Source organism: Lithobates pipiens, unplaced genomic scaffold (genome assembly GCF_037356315.1).
Source record: "Lithobates pipiens isolate NorthernLeopardFrog02 unplaced genomic scaffold, aLitPip1_a1.2 Scaffold_28, whole genome shotgun sequence".
NCBI lineage: Eukaryota > Metazoa > Chordata > Amphibia > Anura > Ranidae > Lithobates > Lithobates pipiens.
Genome location: NW_027507789.1, coordinates 56,901,079 through 56,917,164, shown reverse-complemented (window position 1 = coordinate 56,917,164; position 16,086 = coordinate 56,901,079). Strand labels below are relative to the sequence as shown.

Genomic DNA, 16,086 nt, shown 5'->3' with positions numbered 1-16,086 from the left:
TTTTTTTTTTTTATATTGCCTTTACTTCCTCTTTAACTAAGGATGAACCGAACACACCACGGTTCGGTACGCACCAGAACATGCGAACAGGCAAAAAAATTGTGTGAACATGCGAATAGGCAAAAAAATTGTGCGAACATCATTAAAGTCTCTAGCATATGAAGATGAAAAATCAAAAGTGCTAATTTTAAAGGCTTACATGCAAGTTATTACCATAAAAAGTGTTTGGGGACCTGGGTCCTGCACCAGGGGACATGTATCAATGCAAAAAAAAAAGTTTAAAAAAATTGCAATTTTTTCAGGAGCAGTGATTTTAAAAATGCTTAAAGTGAAACAAAACTTAATATTCTTTTAAATATCGTGCCTGGAGGGTGTCCTTAGTCTGCCTGTAAAGTAACACATCTTGTTGATGTGTTTTAGAGTCCGCAGCAAAATGACATTTCTAAAGGAAAAAATAGGATTTTTGTACTCACCGTAAAATCCTTTTCTCTGTAATTCACCGACCGACACAGCTCCTCTCTGTTAGAGATGGACGAACTTCCGACGGGACGTTTCGTGAACCGCGAACGCGGCCAAAAGTTTGCGAACCGCAAAGTTCGCAGTGTGCCCAATTGACTTCAATGGCAGGCGAACTTTAAAAACCTACAGGACATATTTCCAGCCACAAAATAATTACTAGCTGTGCACACATAGTCCCACCACATGGCCACTGACATAACACATGTATGAAGTGAATCTGGAATCGAAAACTACAAGCATTCTTTTTTTATATGTGAAATTTTGACAATTCAGGACTCAGGAGCACATGAAGGCAATGGAGGAGAGGAAAGGTCAGGATAGGCTATGACGAGGGTGCAGGAGATGATCACCAGCACCGTGATATAGAGCACTGACACCAGCACTGTAATAGAGTGCACTGACACTACACCAGCACCGTGTAGCTCGTGATTTGCAGACTGTACCTCAGTCCCTAAACTGATAAAGGACTGCTGCAGAATAGGGCAGCAGTCAAGTATAATATTCTTTCTATATTTGCAAGAAAGTATATTATACGTGTACAACCCTATATACTGTACACCTATACCAGTCCTTAAAGGACCTTTGTGGACCTAATAGTAATAGCTAGCTAGTGATTAAACTGACTGTCCCTGCTGCACATAGCGTCCTGTCCAGTGGCGGAATTATCAGGGTCGCAACAGTCGCAGTTGCGACTGGGCTCTGGAATTCCATCACTGTGGGGGGGGGGCCCGACGTGGTTGCTATTCACGGGGCTGTGAGTGGAGAGCGTGTCTGTCATTTAACAGCAGCGCAGAGACACCGGGACTGACGTTTAATTTTCCCTCGTTCTCTCTCCCAGGGAACACAAAACACTGACACAGCTGATCTGCTCCCCCTTCGGCCCCCCCTCCCCTCCTCTCCTGTGTTCTCCGCGGGCATTCAGGTGCGAAGCTAACAAGCTCACATTTCCCGCGGAGAACACAGGAGAGAGGAGGGGAGGGGGGGCCGAAGGGGGAGCAGATCAGCTGTGTCAGTGTTTTGTGTTCCCTGGGAGAGAGAACGAGGGAAAATTAAACGTCAGTCCCGGTGTCTCTGCGCTGCTGTTAAATGACAGACACACTCTCCACTCACAGCCGTGCTGACCCCTCTCCAGTGTGTGCAGAGACTCAGGAAGATTCCGCCGCCCATCAACATCCATAGAGCTGCTGATCGTTGCCTCCCCCCAGGTGCGAGGGGGGGGGTTACAGAGATCTGCTGGGGGCCAAGGTGCACATCGGAGTCCAGCAAGGTACAGAGAAACCTCTTTAAGGGGGGGGGGGTGACTGTCTAGGGACCCTAAAGTAAGGGGGGCTCTCTGGGGACCCTGCTGTAAGGGGGGTATCTGGGGATCCTGAAGCAAGGGGGCCCTCTGTGAACCCTGATGTCCAGTACCACCGCCACCCATCCTCCAGTACCACCACCACCACTGTGCCACCCACCTTCAGTACCACCACCACCCACCTCCGGAACCACCACCACCCCTCTCCAGTACCACCACCGTGCCCCCCACCTTCAGTACCACCACCACCCACCTCCAGGACCACTGCCACCCCCCCTCCAGTACCACCACCATACCACCCACCTCCAGTACCACCGCCACCCCTCTCCAGGACCACCATGCCTCTCCAGTACCATCGCCACCCTCCTCCAGTACCACCACCCACCCTCCAGTACCACCGCCACCCACCTCCGGTACCACCGCCACCCCCCTTCAGTACCACCACCGCCACCCACCTCCAGTACCGCCACCCCCTCTCCAGTACCACCACCATGCCACCCACCTCCAGTACCCCCGCCACCCCTCTCCAGGACCACCATGCCTCTCCAGTACCATCGCCACCCTCCTCCAGTACCACCACCCACCCTTCAGTACCACCACCGCCACCCACCTCCAGTACCACCGCCACCCCTCTCCAGGACCACCATCCCCCTCCAGTACCACCGCCACCCCTCTTCAGGACCACTATCCCCCTCCAGTACCACCACCGCCACCCACCTCCAATGCCACCACCAGCCCCCCTCCAGTATCACGACCACCACCCACTTCCAGTACCACCGCCACCACCACCAGTACCACTGCCACCCCTCTCCAGGACCACCATCCCCCTCCAGTACCACCGCCACCCCCCTCCAGTACCACCACCGCCACCCACCTCCAGGACCACCACCCCTCTCCAGGACCACCATCCCCCTCCGGTACCACCGCCACCCCCCTCCAGTACCACCACTGCACTGGTGACACAGGTTTCACTCGGGACACAGGCTGCACAGAAATGTTTTACTTTGTTCTACAGTGGAAAAAAATATAGTATCAAAATCATGGGGGGGGGGGGGGCCCTTCCTGATTTCTTGCATCGGGGCCCTGAGGTTTCTAGTTACGCCTCTGGTCCTGTCCCTCCCTGCACTGACAAAAGACAGGCTGCTGCAATCACCAGCACAGCAGTGCACTCAACCCTATATACTGTACTACACCTATACCATATCAGTCATTAAAGCGGTAGTAAACCCGCTAATTTTTTTATTTATTTTTTTAAACCTGCAAAGCAAAAGGCATAATGAGTTAGTATGCACCACATACTAGCTCATTATGAAATACTTACCTTAGAACGAAGCCCCGACATCTGGCCCGATCCACGCCGAGGGAGCTGACATGCTCCCTCAGCGTTTTTTCCGGGTATCGCGGCTCCGGCGCTGTGAGTGGCCGGAGCCGCGATATCGTCACTCCCGAGCATGCGCGCGGGAGATTTCATTCCGGCCGGTCGGCCACTGCCGGATTTTCAGGCCGAGAACCCCCTTGTGCGCATGCGCCGCTGCAGTCAGCGGCGCATACCGAGGGGAATATCTCCTAAACCGTACAGGTTTAGGAGATATTTTTTTACCTACAGGTAAGCCTTATTATAGGCTTTCCTGTAGGTAAAAGTTAAAAAATTGAGCATACAACCACTTTAAAAGGACTTTTGTGGACCTAATAGCTAGCGATTTGTGTCACTACAGTCTGTCCCTACACTGAAATAAGACAGAATGTAAAATGGCCGCCAGATCAGGTCTATTTATAAGGTAGGAGGAATGTCCAATTGTCCATGTGCTGATATGTCTCAATTGGCTGTCCTGTACCCCATGATGGATGTGTCATCATGGGTCAAAGTTCTTTCACACTGTAAACACATATGTCCACCGGGCGAACAGCGGGAATAGTCCGCCGATCAGGCAAATCGCAAAATTCGCCACGAAACGACCGCTGGGCGAACAGTTCGGCCATCCCTACTCTCTGTAACTAAATGGGTTGTATAGCCTGCCATTAGGAGAAACTAGGCAAAATTGTTACACAATACACAGAACTTTAATCCTGCCCCAGGGGGGCGGACCCCGTGCTATCAACCCTCCTCCTGCTGCTAGCAGCTTCAGTACATCAACAAGCAGTATAACATAGAAAAAAGGAGGGGTGGGTGCTGTGTCGGTCGGTGAATTACAGAGAAAAGGATTTTCCGGTAAGTAAAAAAATCCTATTATCTCTTATATTCACCGACCAACACAGCTCCTCTCTGTAAATAAATGGGACGTCCCCAAGCAGTGCCAAATGAGGGGTGGGAAAAAAACAGCATTACAACTTCATCCACCATGGCAAGTGGGAACTAGTGAAACTAAACCCACAAAAAAATAAAAAAATAAAACACACAGCAGTGTGGAAAAGACCACTATATAACCGGTCACCCTCAACAGGAGCGATCCCCAAGACCGCAACATTCTGGAAGTAATGCAACAGTGCATTAACCAAAACAGTACTGCGTTTTTATCGAAAAACCAGGAAAAAATTAAATTGCAACTACACGGCCGCCTGCAAAACTTTGCGGCCAAAACAGGCATCAGCCGATGCACTAACGTCTACCTTGTAGAACTTGGTAAACGTATGGACAGATGACCAGGTCGCCGCCTTACACACCTGAGCGACAGACGCTTGGTGTTGGAAGGCCCAAGACGTTCCGATTGCTCTCGTAGAGTGGGCCGTGACTAGAAAGAGAGGCACCTGCCCCTTCAAGGCATAGGCTTGGACTACAATCTGTCTGATCCACCTGGAAATGGTGGCCGACGAGACTGCCATGCCCTTCTTAGGACCAGCCACCGAAACAAACAGTGAGTCTGACTTCCGAAAGGAAGCTGTGGGAGACAACTACACCTTCAGAGCCCTAACCACATCCAGAGCGTGAAGGGCCACCTCCTTGGGGTGCTTTGGCTTAGGACACAATGATGGCAATACAATGTCCTCATTGATATGAAAGGCAGAGACCACCTTAGGTAGAAAGAATGGTTGCGGACGCAACACCACCTTATCCCTGTGGATGACCAGATAAGGCGACTTGCAGGACAAGGCCGCCAGTTCCAAAACCCTCCTGGCCGATGTGATGGCCACCAGAAAGACCACCTTCTGTGAAAGGGTCAGCAGAGGAATCTCCCTGATATTCTCAAACGGCGGCTTCTGAAGTGCCGACAACACCAGGTTCAAATCCCACGGAGGAAACGGAGGACGGACCGGAGGGACTACATGTCGCACCCCCTGCACAAAGGTACTTACTAATGAGTGAGACACTAGGGGTCTTTGAAAAAAAGACAGCCAGAGCTGAAATCTGCCCCTTGATGGTGCTCAACGCCAACCTCTGGTCTACACCTTGCTGAAGAAACAGCCGGATCCTGGATAGAGAAGGAGCGCGGATGTCACCCTTTCTCCTCACACATGGAGATGTAGGCCTTCCAAGTACGATGGTATATCTTTCTGGAAGAAGATTTCCACGCCCTCAGCATAGTTGAAATCACCGAGTCCAACAGACGTCGACCATGTGTGGAGGCACAGCCTGATCACTCTCAATTCGAGCAGATTGATCGGCAACTTGGATTCCTCCGTCGACCATAGGCCCTGAGCCGACTGAATCCCCATCACTCCACCCCAGCTGGACAGACTGGCGTCTGTGGTGACCACCGCCCATTTCAGAGGAAGGAACGATTTTCCGGCCTGAATCTCCGGGGACCTCAACCACCAGATCAGGGAGTCCCTGACTGGCTGGCTCACCTGGATCTGCCGATCCAGGGACAACGGAGATTTGTCCCATTTTGTCAAGATATCCTCTTGCAGGACTCTGGTGTGGAACTGGGCATAAAGGAACTGCCTCGAAGGAGGCTACCATGAGCCCCAGCACCCGCATGCAAAAACGGAGTGATGACCACTTGCGGTAGTTTGACCGCAGATCTGAGTCAGCCTTGCTTCCCTGGAGTCCAATAGTAATCCCAGGTACTCCAGACGCTGAGTTGGTACCACCACCGACTTCTTTAGGTTCAACAGCCACCCAAACGCTTGCAGGGTCTGCAAGGTGATGGCCACATCTTCCTTTAATTCTGAGGCGGAAGAAGCTCTCAGGTGGAGATCGTCTAGGTAACTCACGATCGGGATCCCACGTTGTCTCAACAACACCAACACTGGAGCCAGTACTTTGGTAAAGACTCGGGGGGCTGCAGACTCCCGAAGGTGACCCCCCACCCGAGATGTGGGTGGGGGCAAACCTTCATGCGGTAGCACCTTTGTTCGCAGGCTTGTTAGGCTTGCGGTTCCAGGGATGCTTCTGACCGTCTGTGGGCGTCCTGTCGGGCTGGGGTTGTTTTGCCGAAGCACCGGGCAGACGAAAAAGCCGATTGTGAGCGGAAAAAGAGGGCCCTTGCCTGCGGTGTGGCTCCTTAGCCTTCCTGGCCTGTGGGAGTAGTGTGGGAGGAGTTACCACCCATGGCATTTTCAATAATGTCATCCAACGAGGCTCCAAAGAGCCGGTCGCCAAGGAAGGGAAGATCCGTCAGGGCTTTCTTGGATGCCTGGTCAGCAGACCAGCATTTCAGCCAAATAAGGCGCCTCCGCACCACGGCTGACACTGAGGCCCTGGATAACGGAGGGAGAGTATCCAGGGCCGCGTCACAAACGTACTTAAGGCCATGCACTAGTTGGTCTGCTAACTCCATGCAGACAGGGGAGGCATTCTGCTCTCCCAATTTGCGGTGCAAAAGTTTTGCCAACTCAGTCAGTGTCTGTGACACCAGTGGGGATGCCAGTACAGGTCGCACGGCTGACCCCACAAGCATAAACAAGGAACGAGCCACTGCTTCGGCCTTCCTGTCCATGGGATCCTTAAATGCAGGAGTCCCCTCAATCGGGATCGTGGTTACTTTATTTAACCTGGATACGGGGGGTCCACGACCGGAGGAGCCGACCACTTTTTGAGAAGGCTTTCCTCAAAGGGGTAGCGCACCGCCAAGTTTTTTGGGACCAAAAAGGTCCGTTGCGGGCGACCCCATTCCCTGTAGATGAATTTGTCAAAATAAGTGAAATGCACGAACACCTTAGGTGAACGTGCTGGCTTGTGGGACTCAAAGGGGACCGGCACATCAGCAGAGGAATCCGCTGGCTCCTGAATCTTCAGGGTATCGAACACAGCTGTGATAAGTGCTCCAACAAGTGCCTTGTCCCGCCCGAACCCGGATGGGGAATCATCCTCACTGTCTGAACGGTCCTGGTCAGCCACGTCTGATAGGTCAGAGCAGGGGTCTCCAGCCGCAGCAGGGCCCTAGTCTGCATCAGAGCTTTCCCCAGAGGATGGGGGGGCAGGGGCCTCTTACGTGCACCTTTCCTGCCACATGCCGCCTTTATCTTAGCAACATAGGAGTCCAGGAACGCCGTCAGGGTGTCCATGCGCACCGCACTAACCGCAGGTGACCCGGTTGCTATAGCCTGGATTTCGGGGGAAGAAACGCCAGTTTATGAAGCCATGCTGACCCTATCCTGTCTGCCACCTGAAAGGGGACTTAGGACAGTGAAGGTCCCACCCTCCTGCTGCCGCGGCGTGGGGGGGATGGTGCTTAGCGCTAGACTCACCACCCTGGGGCGTTCTGTGAATGCCAACAACAGTGCCTGTAGTCCCTAGGAGGTTCCCAGATGCAGAGAGGAGAATAAAAACTGTGTCAGCAGCAGCAGCTCTAACAGCGGTGCAACGGCCTGCAGAACAGCTTCAGCGTTCCACACAGAGCCATCCAGTGTCCCTCACATACAGGAAGTGACAAGAGAAAGCACATTGCAAGCTGTTACAAGAGCCAGCGGTGAAGAAAGCATTTTGGCTTTCACAAAATGGCTGCCAATGCAATGCATAGGAATCCCAGGGAAAATGTCTACTGAAGCTCCCCAGGGGAATCTATAGCTTTCCCAAATCCAAGATGGCCGCCGGCCATTAGGTGAAAAGAAGCAAAAGAATAAAAACTAACTGCCTGCTGACACACAGACTTCCTCCACAAAAACCTGCCTTTTTTGGACCCCCAGACCTGGACCAGGACTGAACAGCAACCACACACACACACACCGCCCGCAGCGCATGCAGACACCCCCCTCAGAGGGGGGGAAGGAGGGGTGATAGGGACTTGAGAGAGAAGATAAGGAGGTGAGGTCGCCCCCGAATCGACCCCCCAGGGAATGCCCAGCTGCTCCCCCCCACCGAAGCAGGGAGAGCCGTACTTACCAGTCCTGAAGAGCTTGGAGACATTCTGTGGTAGCCAACTCCTGCGCAGTTACAGGGAGGGTTACTGGCCCGGTATACTGTGATCCAGACATCAGTAGCCTGGTCATATGTATACCCCGGAGCATTGAAGCTCACCAACCACCTCTGGAGCATGAGGTATGTCGTGGCCTGCCGAGCTGTAGCTGTGGCCTGCTCACGCTCGATGGCTGGACTGGGGAGACTACAAGGATTTCATTAACCAGCCTGTCACCCAGCCGGCAGTTGATAGAAGGTATCAGGATCTCTCATCTTACGCAAAAAGCAGCAAACCTGCAGTAAAAACATGGACCGAGTGGCCCGCAGGGTTTCCTAGGTCATTCTCCTTGCTAGGCAAAATAAAAAAAACTGCAGCTGCTAGGAGGGTTGATAGCACGGGGTCCACCCCCCTGGGGCAGGATTAAAGTTCTGTGTATTGTGTAACAATTTTGCCTAGTTTCTCCTAATGGCAGGCTATACAACCCATTTAGTTACAGAGAGGAACTGTGTCGGTCAGTGAATATAAGAGAAATGTCATTTAAAATTTGGTTCACCCCTTCCAGAATCCATACCAGGCCCTTATCCAAGCATGCAGCGAGGAGGACAGGACCAGGGGGCCGACGATCAAGCGCCCCCCCCCCCCCCCCCCCGTACCATACCAGGCCACATGCCCTCAACATGGGGAGGGTGCTTTGGGGTTGATTGATATACTGTGAAATTTTGAACCCTGATCTAAACCATTCCATTGTAGCTCTGGCTGTATGTTTAGGGTCATTGTCCTGCTGGAAGGTGAAAATCTGCGCCAGACTCAAGTCTTTTGCAGAATCTAACAGCTTTTCTCCTCATTTCCCTTGTGAGTCCATCTGGAAGGCCGTTGATGTAGTAGCGGCATGGCAGCGTGTGCTGGACAAACTTCTCAGCGTGGTGAGTTGGTGATAGAGACACACGGATCTGTTCTTATCGTGCACACTGTATTTGTGACAATTATATGGTAACTTATAGATGATGCGATAGCATCGTGAAACATGTTGAGCATTCACCTGTGTTTTTAAGACAAAGCTACCAGGACCCACAAATACATCCCAGCAATTGATATCACACCCCAGTGGGAGTTTGTATTTGTATTATTAACACCCCACAGGAAAAAAATTGTTGGTGATCTAGCTTTTTCTGTTAGGGCTAATTCATGGGCCTGTTGAATAAAAATCTTTTAATCTGTTTTTTTATCTTTGGAATTAGTGTGTCTTTGATGTGTACAAATAAAGAGATTGTTATATTTTTATATATATAAACGTGCCTGAAAAGTAAATTTTTTTCCTCCATATCTTTAAATGCATTATTAGAATGTGGCACACTTTTTATTTTTAGGGTGATCTGATTGCCACCTGAGGGCTCTGCAATCATAAAAATCCTTCATTAATGGCTGTGTTGAGTTATTTTGAGGGGGGCAGCAAATTTACACTGTTATGCAAGCTGTACACTCAATACTTTACATTGTAGCAAAGTGTCATTTCTTCAGTGTTGTCACATGAAAAGATAGAATAAAATATTTACAAAAATGTGAGGGGTGTACACACTTTTGTGAGATACTGTATATAATTGCAAATAGACATTTAAGTGGAAGTATAAAGGTCTAGTTGGTATAACTGCATTGCTCTTGCGGGGCATTTGCACGGCTTCCCCATTGACTTGAATGTGTAGCCACAAGTTGGCTCAACTTTGCCACAAGCGTGAAAGGAAGCATTGCAGGCGTGACACCCCTGTATGCTGCCTATTGCAGCTTAAGTGTGTGTGTGTGTGTGTGGGGGGGGGGGGGGGGGGGTTGTGTCCCCAATGAGATATGCATTTGTCCCATGTTCAGGGCCAATTCAAACCATGAATCAGGAATGCATGAATCACACCATGAATCAGGAATGCGCTGTTTGTTCCTATGCGATTCACATGCGATTTGAGTACATTGCAGCTAATTCGTTTGAATGGGCTGGAATCAGGGCAGACCGCACCAAAAGTAGTGCATGCACTACTTTACAAAACGCACAGCAACTGGATGGCATGGTACTCTGTCGCTACCATGCGATCCGGTGCAGGCAAAAGCACATTATTTGCGAAAATTTAACATTGGCCTTGCTGCAGATAGTAACTGCAGTGCGTTTTGAATGCAGTGTGGGAAACGTGCACAGAACGCAGGTTTCCTGCACCGCATTCTGATGTGAACTGGCCCTCAAGCAATTTACGGACAATTTTGTTCTTATTGTGCTGTGTAGTGAGCTTGCTTGGCTTGCTGAGGGGTTAACCAGCCCAGCTAAAGCAGGTCTGAGGAAATTGAGCTCTATTTGCCCTGGTTCACACTGATGCGAATCTGAAGCGATTTAGATGAGTTCCAAAAAGCCTAGATTCGCATGTCACCTGAAATAACATTGTTTTCAATGACAGTCGTTCACATCTATGTGTTGCGATTGCAATGCAGCTAAAAAAAGGCGCATGTTTACTGTGATTTTGATCTCCATAGACATCAGTGCAAATCGCAGTGAAATTGCATCTTGTGTTCACATGAGTGTAAATACAGTTGGTACTATTGGCCTGAAAAAAGAAAAAACTGCAGCTGCACCCAATCCCATCTGAAATCCCATTAACCACTTGCTGACCAGCTACCGTCGTTATACGGCGGCAGGTCAGCTCTCCTGCACAAATCGCCATAGCTGTACGGCGGCTTGTGCAGGCGCACGCTTCGTGCGTGTGCCTGTGGGTCAGGCTGGCTTGATCACCTATTACAGCAACCAAGGTGATTCCCCATTCTGACAGGTAACCAAGTGATCAAGAACAGTGATCTCTGTCATGTTCCTGTCAGCCACCCCCCCTACAGTTAGAACACACTGAGGGAACACAGTTAACCCCTTAATCGCCCCCTAGTGTTAACCCTGCCCAGTGTCATTTTTACATTGATCAGTGCATTTTTATAGCACTGACCAATGTAATAATGTCACTGGTCCCCAAAAAGTGGCATTTGGGGTCAGACTTGTCTGCTGCAATGTCACAGTCACACAAAAAATTGCAGATCGCCGCCATTACCAATAAAACCAATAAACAGTCCCTAAATCGATCCCCTATTTTGTAGACGCAATAACTTTTGCGCAAACCAATCAATATATACTTTTTTTTTTTGTGATTTCTTTTTTTTACCAAAAGTATTTAGAATATATTTTGGCCTAAACTGATGAATACATTTTTTTTGAATATGTATAATAGCAAAAAGTAAAAAAAAAAGATTTTTTTTCAAAATGATCGCTCTTTGTTTATAGCGCAAAAAAAATAAAAACCACAGAGGTGATCCATATACCAATGTTGTTAGTTAAAACAACGAAATGCCATATCGCAAACAATGGTCTGGTCATTAAAGTGGTTGTAAACCCTTACAAACCACTTTGACCTACAGGTAAGCCTAGATTAAGGCTTACCTGTAGGTCACAGAAATATCTCCTAAACTGTGATATTTACTAAAAGACAGGCACTTCTGTCTTCGGCGCATGCGCCGTAGACAGCGATGTGCAGGTGCACTAACGTCATTTGCAGCATGTCGCATTGTCATTGACATTGTCTTATGCACAAATTGCACCACAAAATCGCAGTATGCTCTGAAAATTGGCACAAATCTGCATGTAAATCGAGCCCATTCGCACAGCATCAGTGTGAACCCAGCCTAAAACTTCCATTCTGCTTAGGAAAGATGCTCCACCCTGGAAACTGCCTTTGCGGTGACATTCAAGTGATACTAAAAACACACTGCTTATTTACAGTATCCTTTCCTTGTGGATGGTGACACTGCAATTATTTTAATTTTTTAATTCCTAATTCACATACAGCTGTCATGTGACCTAGCTCTTTCCCAGCCCATCTTTAGGGAAACAGTGTCAGGAGGAGCTTCTAGTCCTCTGTTACTGGTCTGTTCAAAATAAAAAAAACAACAGCCTTTGGGATACATAGTAAGAATAAATAATTAATATCAATAAACTGTTTTAAATTGCTATATGAATATATATTTGAAATAAAAAATAAGAATATCAAATTCTCCATTACAAAACACTAATAGATAATTCACAGTAGCGCAAAATATTATATATAATATATAATCAAATCCGTGCACCATATATCTAAAAAAATATTCAATAAATAGTGTCAAATTGCATAATATTAAATGAGTCCTTTAAGTGAAAAAGTCCAAATATAAAGTGCTGAACTTCCGTGTGGAATCCTATTAAAGGATAATAACTGCACCACAAATCCACCACCAGTGTGCTTCATGCAATCCCTTTTCCCTTTTAGAGTGAATAATATTATGCAATTTGGAGCATTTTTTTTTATGGAATTTTTTTTTTGATATATGGTGCACCGAGATGATTATATATGTTTCACGCTACTGTGAATTATCTATTAGTGTTTTGCAATTTATTTTTGTCTTTTCATTGATTATATTTAAAAATGTAATCTTTACAATTTTTGGCAATAACATAGTGTGGGATGATTTCTGCCAGCCACAGCCCCTTCCAGCATGTGTGTCATGCCCCATACACACGGTCGGACATTCCGACAACAAAACCCATCGGATTTTTGTCCGACAGATGTTGGCTCAAACTTGTCTTGCATACACACGGTCGCACAAAGTTGTTTGGAAAATCCGATCATTCAGAACACGGTGACGTAAACCACGTACAACGGGACTATAAAGAGGCCAGTAGCCAATAGCTTTTGTCTCATAATTTATTCTGAGCATGCGTGGCACTTTGTCTGTCGGAATTGTCTACACACGATCGGAATTTAAACGATCGGATTTTGTTGTCGGAAAATTTTAGATCCTGCTCTCAAAATTTGTGTGTTGGAAATTCCGATGGAAAAAGTCAGATGGAGCCCACACACGGTTGGATTTTCCGACAACACGATCCAATCGCACATTTTCCGTCAGAAAATCCGACCGTGTATATGGGGCATTAGAATAGCTGTGCATCAATTCTATTGTGATACATTTTTTATTTTTTTTTAGCTGCTAAGATACATTCATTTTGCATATGATTTGTCTGCTAATTGTTACATGCTCTAAAACCTTCCTTAAGCCCCCATTCACATCGGCACAATTTGACATGCCAAATTGCAGCCTTTTGCCAGCAATGGCGCTGTCCCAATCGGCGCATCGCCGACTTTGTGTCATCGCATCAATTTCAAAAAGTAGTTCCTACGCTACTTTTGGTGACTTCGGAAGCGATTTCAATAGACATCTGTGCATGAACCCGCACAGATGTCTTTTGAATTGCCCCTGAACTTGCACTAAAATGCGGGTTTGAAATTGCACGATTTAAAACCTGCATTCAGTGTGAACGAGGGCTAAAACAGACCTTTTAACAAGGTTTGTAAATTCAATCTTAAGCCTTTTGTGGTTTTCCTTTATATTTCCATCACTAAAATACATCCAAACGAGTTTATTGAAGTCTTATCCCCCAAAGTACAGCAAATACAGTATATTAAAATATAACATGGTGAAAAACAAAGAAAACTTTTACTTACTGTTAAGACAGACGTCTAAGGCCATAGTGACAGAGCACATGAGACAGACAAATGTCTTCAACAACATTTCCTCTAAGATTTCTTTCTAGCTGTGGTTCACCTGCGAGGTTTTGTCACCTATATACTTCTGCATCTTGTTTTCAGTATATATAACATAACATGCCACCCCCACTCCTAAAGCCCACCTACTTAAAGTGCTATGAGTAAGCACCAGTAGTTATGGTGTGAAACATGTCAGCTGTTGATTTCATCTTTTGCTGTAAGGTTTTTAACCAATAAAGAAATCTAGAGGCATAGCTAGAAACTTCAGGTCCCTGGTGAAGGAAATCATGAAGGCCCCCCCGACCTCCGACCTGAGCCATTCCCTCCGAGCCCAAAGCCCTTCCAACTGATCCCATGACCCTTAACAGCCCACAGGGGATCCCTTTCACATGTTGTGCAGTCCTTCAGTCTTGGGCTTCGCCGTGGTGGCAGTAGGCCAGGGCCCAGTCACAAGTGCGACCTTTGCAACCCTAGTTCGGCCAGTGGTGTCAGCGTGGACTGGGAATGATGTCAGTCAGTAGGGCAGCGGACGTGGTCAGTAGGGCAGCGGACGTGGTCAGTAGGGCAGCGGACGTGGTCAGTAGGGCAGCGGACGTGGTCAGTAGGGCAGCGGACGTGGTCAGTAGGGCAGCGGACGTGGTCAGTAGGGCAGCGGACGTGGTCAGTAGGGCAGCGGACGTGGTCAGTAGAGCAGTGGATGTGGTCATTAGAGCAGTGGACATGGTCAGTAGGGAAGTGGACGTGGTCAGTAAGGCGGTGGACGGGGTCCGTAAGGCAGAGAATGTGGTCAGTAGCTTTTTTTTTTTATTATTTTTTAAAATTCTATTTTATAATTTTATTTTTTATATATTTTTATTTTTATTTTTTTCACAGTTTTTGATGGGAGGGAGGCAGTGGATTGAAGTGTGGGGGTACAGCATGGGGGGGGGGGTAGTATGGGAGGGAGCAGAGTGAAAGCAGCACACCTGGGACACTATACTTGCTGGGCAGTGCATTCTTTTACTCTCTGCTGTGACAGAGTGTTTGTGGCTTACCAGGAGCAGCCTCGGGCAGGGGGCTTTTCTCCTATCATTCCAGCGGCAGGAACAGCCTTTAGACAGGAGGCGGGAGTCAGGGTGGGGGGGGCGGAGTTGGGAAGCGGAGCTGGCGGTCTTGGGTACGGATGACTGCTTGCCTCTTGGCTGGATAGGAGCGCGGGCGGGGCGGCATAAATGAGAATCAATCCTGCTGCTGCAGCTGTTAAAAGACCTGCAGGAGACAGGAGGAGAACATAGGAGATCGGTTCTCCTATATGCCGCCCTACAAGCCCTCCTATCCAGCCTGGTGCTAGGCTAGCTGCATCCAGAGTGTAAAGACAAGTATTCTTCCATACCTAGGACCGCCAGCTCTGCCCCCCGACTCCGGCTCACACAAGTGTATACAAAACTGACAGGGGAGCCGCAAGGGCCCCTGGCAGTTTGGGGCTGAGCCGCGATCATGACTCTTGCACCCTCTATAGCTATGCCCCTGCTTGTTGTTGGAGTGCGGCCATCCGGATTGAATTATTTTCTATATTCTTCTTCTGCGTCTTGTTTTCAGTATATCTAATGCCGCGTACACACGTAGCAGACTATCCGGCGGACTTAGTCTGGTGGACTTTCCGCCGGAATTTCCGAACTAGCTACTTGCCCACTAATACGGCGTACTAAGTCTGCTGGACTATCCGCCGTACTTTTGAAATGAACGGACTTGCCCACACACGCGGAGGAAAGTCCACTCATTTTGAGCGCGTCTCCAGGTAGCCGAGACCAGCGAAGGAGGCGTCGCTGGCCCCGTCACCTGGCATGGACTTATAGGGGAATCCCTACGCCGAAAAATCCGCATGGGGTCCCCCCCTAGGTCCATATCAGACCCTTATCCGAGCATGCTACCCGGCTGGCCAGGAAAGGGGGTGGGGACGAGTGCCCCCACTCCTCCTGAGCCGTACCAGGCCGCGTGCCCTCAACATGGGGGGTGCCTTGGGGAAGGGGGGGCCGCGTGGCCCCCCCACCCCAAAGCACATTGTCCCCATGTTGATGAGGACAAGGGCCTCTTCTCGACAACCCTGGCCGTTGGTTGTCGGGGTCTGCGGGCGGGGGGCTTATCGGAATCCGGGAGCCCCCTTTAATAAGGGGGCCCCGGATCCCGGCCCCCCACCCTATGTGAATGAGTATGCGGTACAATGTACCCCTACCCATTCACCTGTGAAAAAAAGTAAAAAAAAAAAAACACAACACACACGGGTTAAAATAGTTTATTGCACAGCTCCGGGGGTCTTCTGTCTTTGGGGGTCTTCTCCCTGGACTACTCCTCTATCTTCTGCTAGCTCTTTTACTAGCTTTTTTCAGTTGCCCCCGAACTCGACATGTAAACGCACCGA

At 48.9% G+C, this 16,086-nt stretch overlaps 1 protein-coding gene across 4 annotated transcripts in view; it reads right to left on the bottom strand.

Moving 5' to 3' along the window:
• LOC143935412 (uncharacterized) overlaps positions 1–13,788 on the bottom strand; it is an 82,619-nt gene extending 68,831 nt beyond the window's left edge. For all 4 annotated transcript variants that reach the window (XM_077459255.1, XM_077459252.1, XM_077459256.1 and 1 more), the window contains exon 1: positions 13,647–13,788. In XM_077459255.1, coding sequence (XP_077315381.1) covers positions 13,647–13,713 — 67 coding nt within the window. In that variant the 5' untranslated portion in view covers positions 13,714–13,788. The remainder of the gene's footprint in view (positions 1–13,646) is intronic.
• Positions 13,789–16,086: the final 2,298 nt, after the last annotated feature.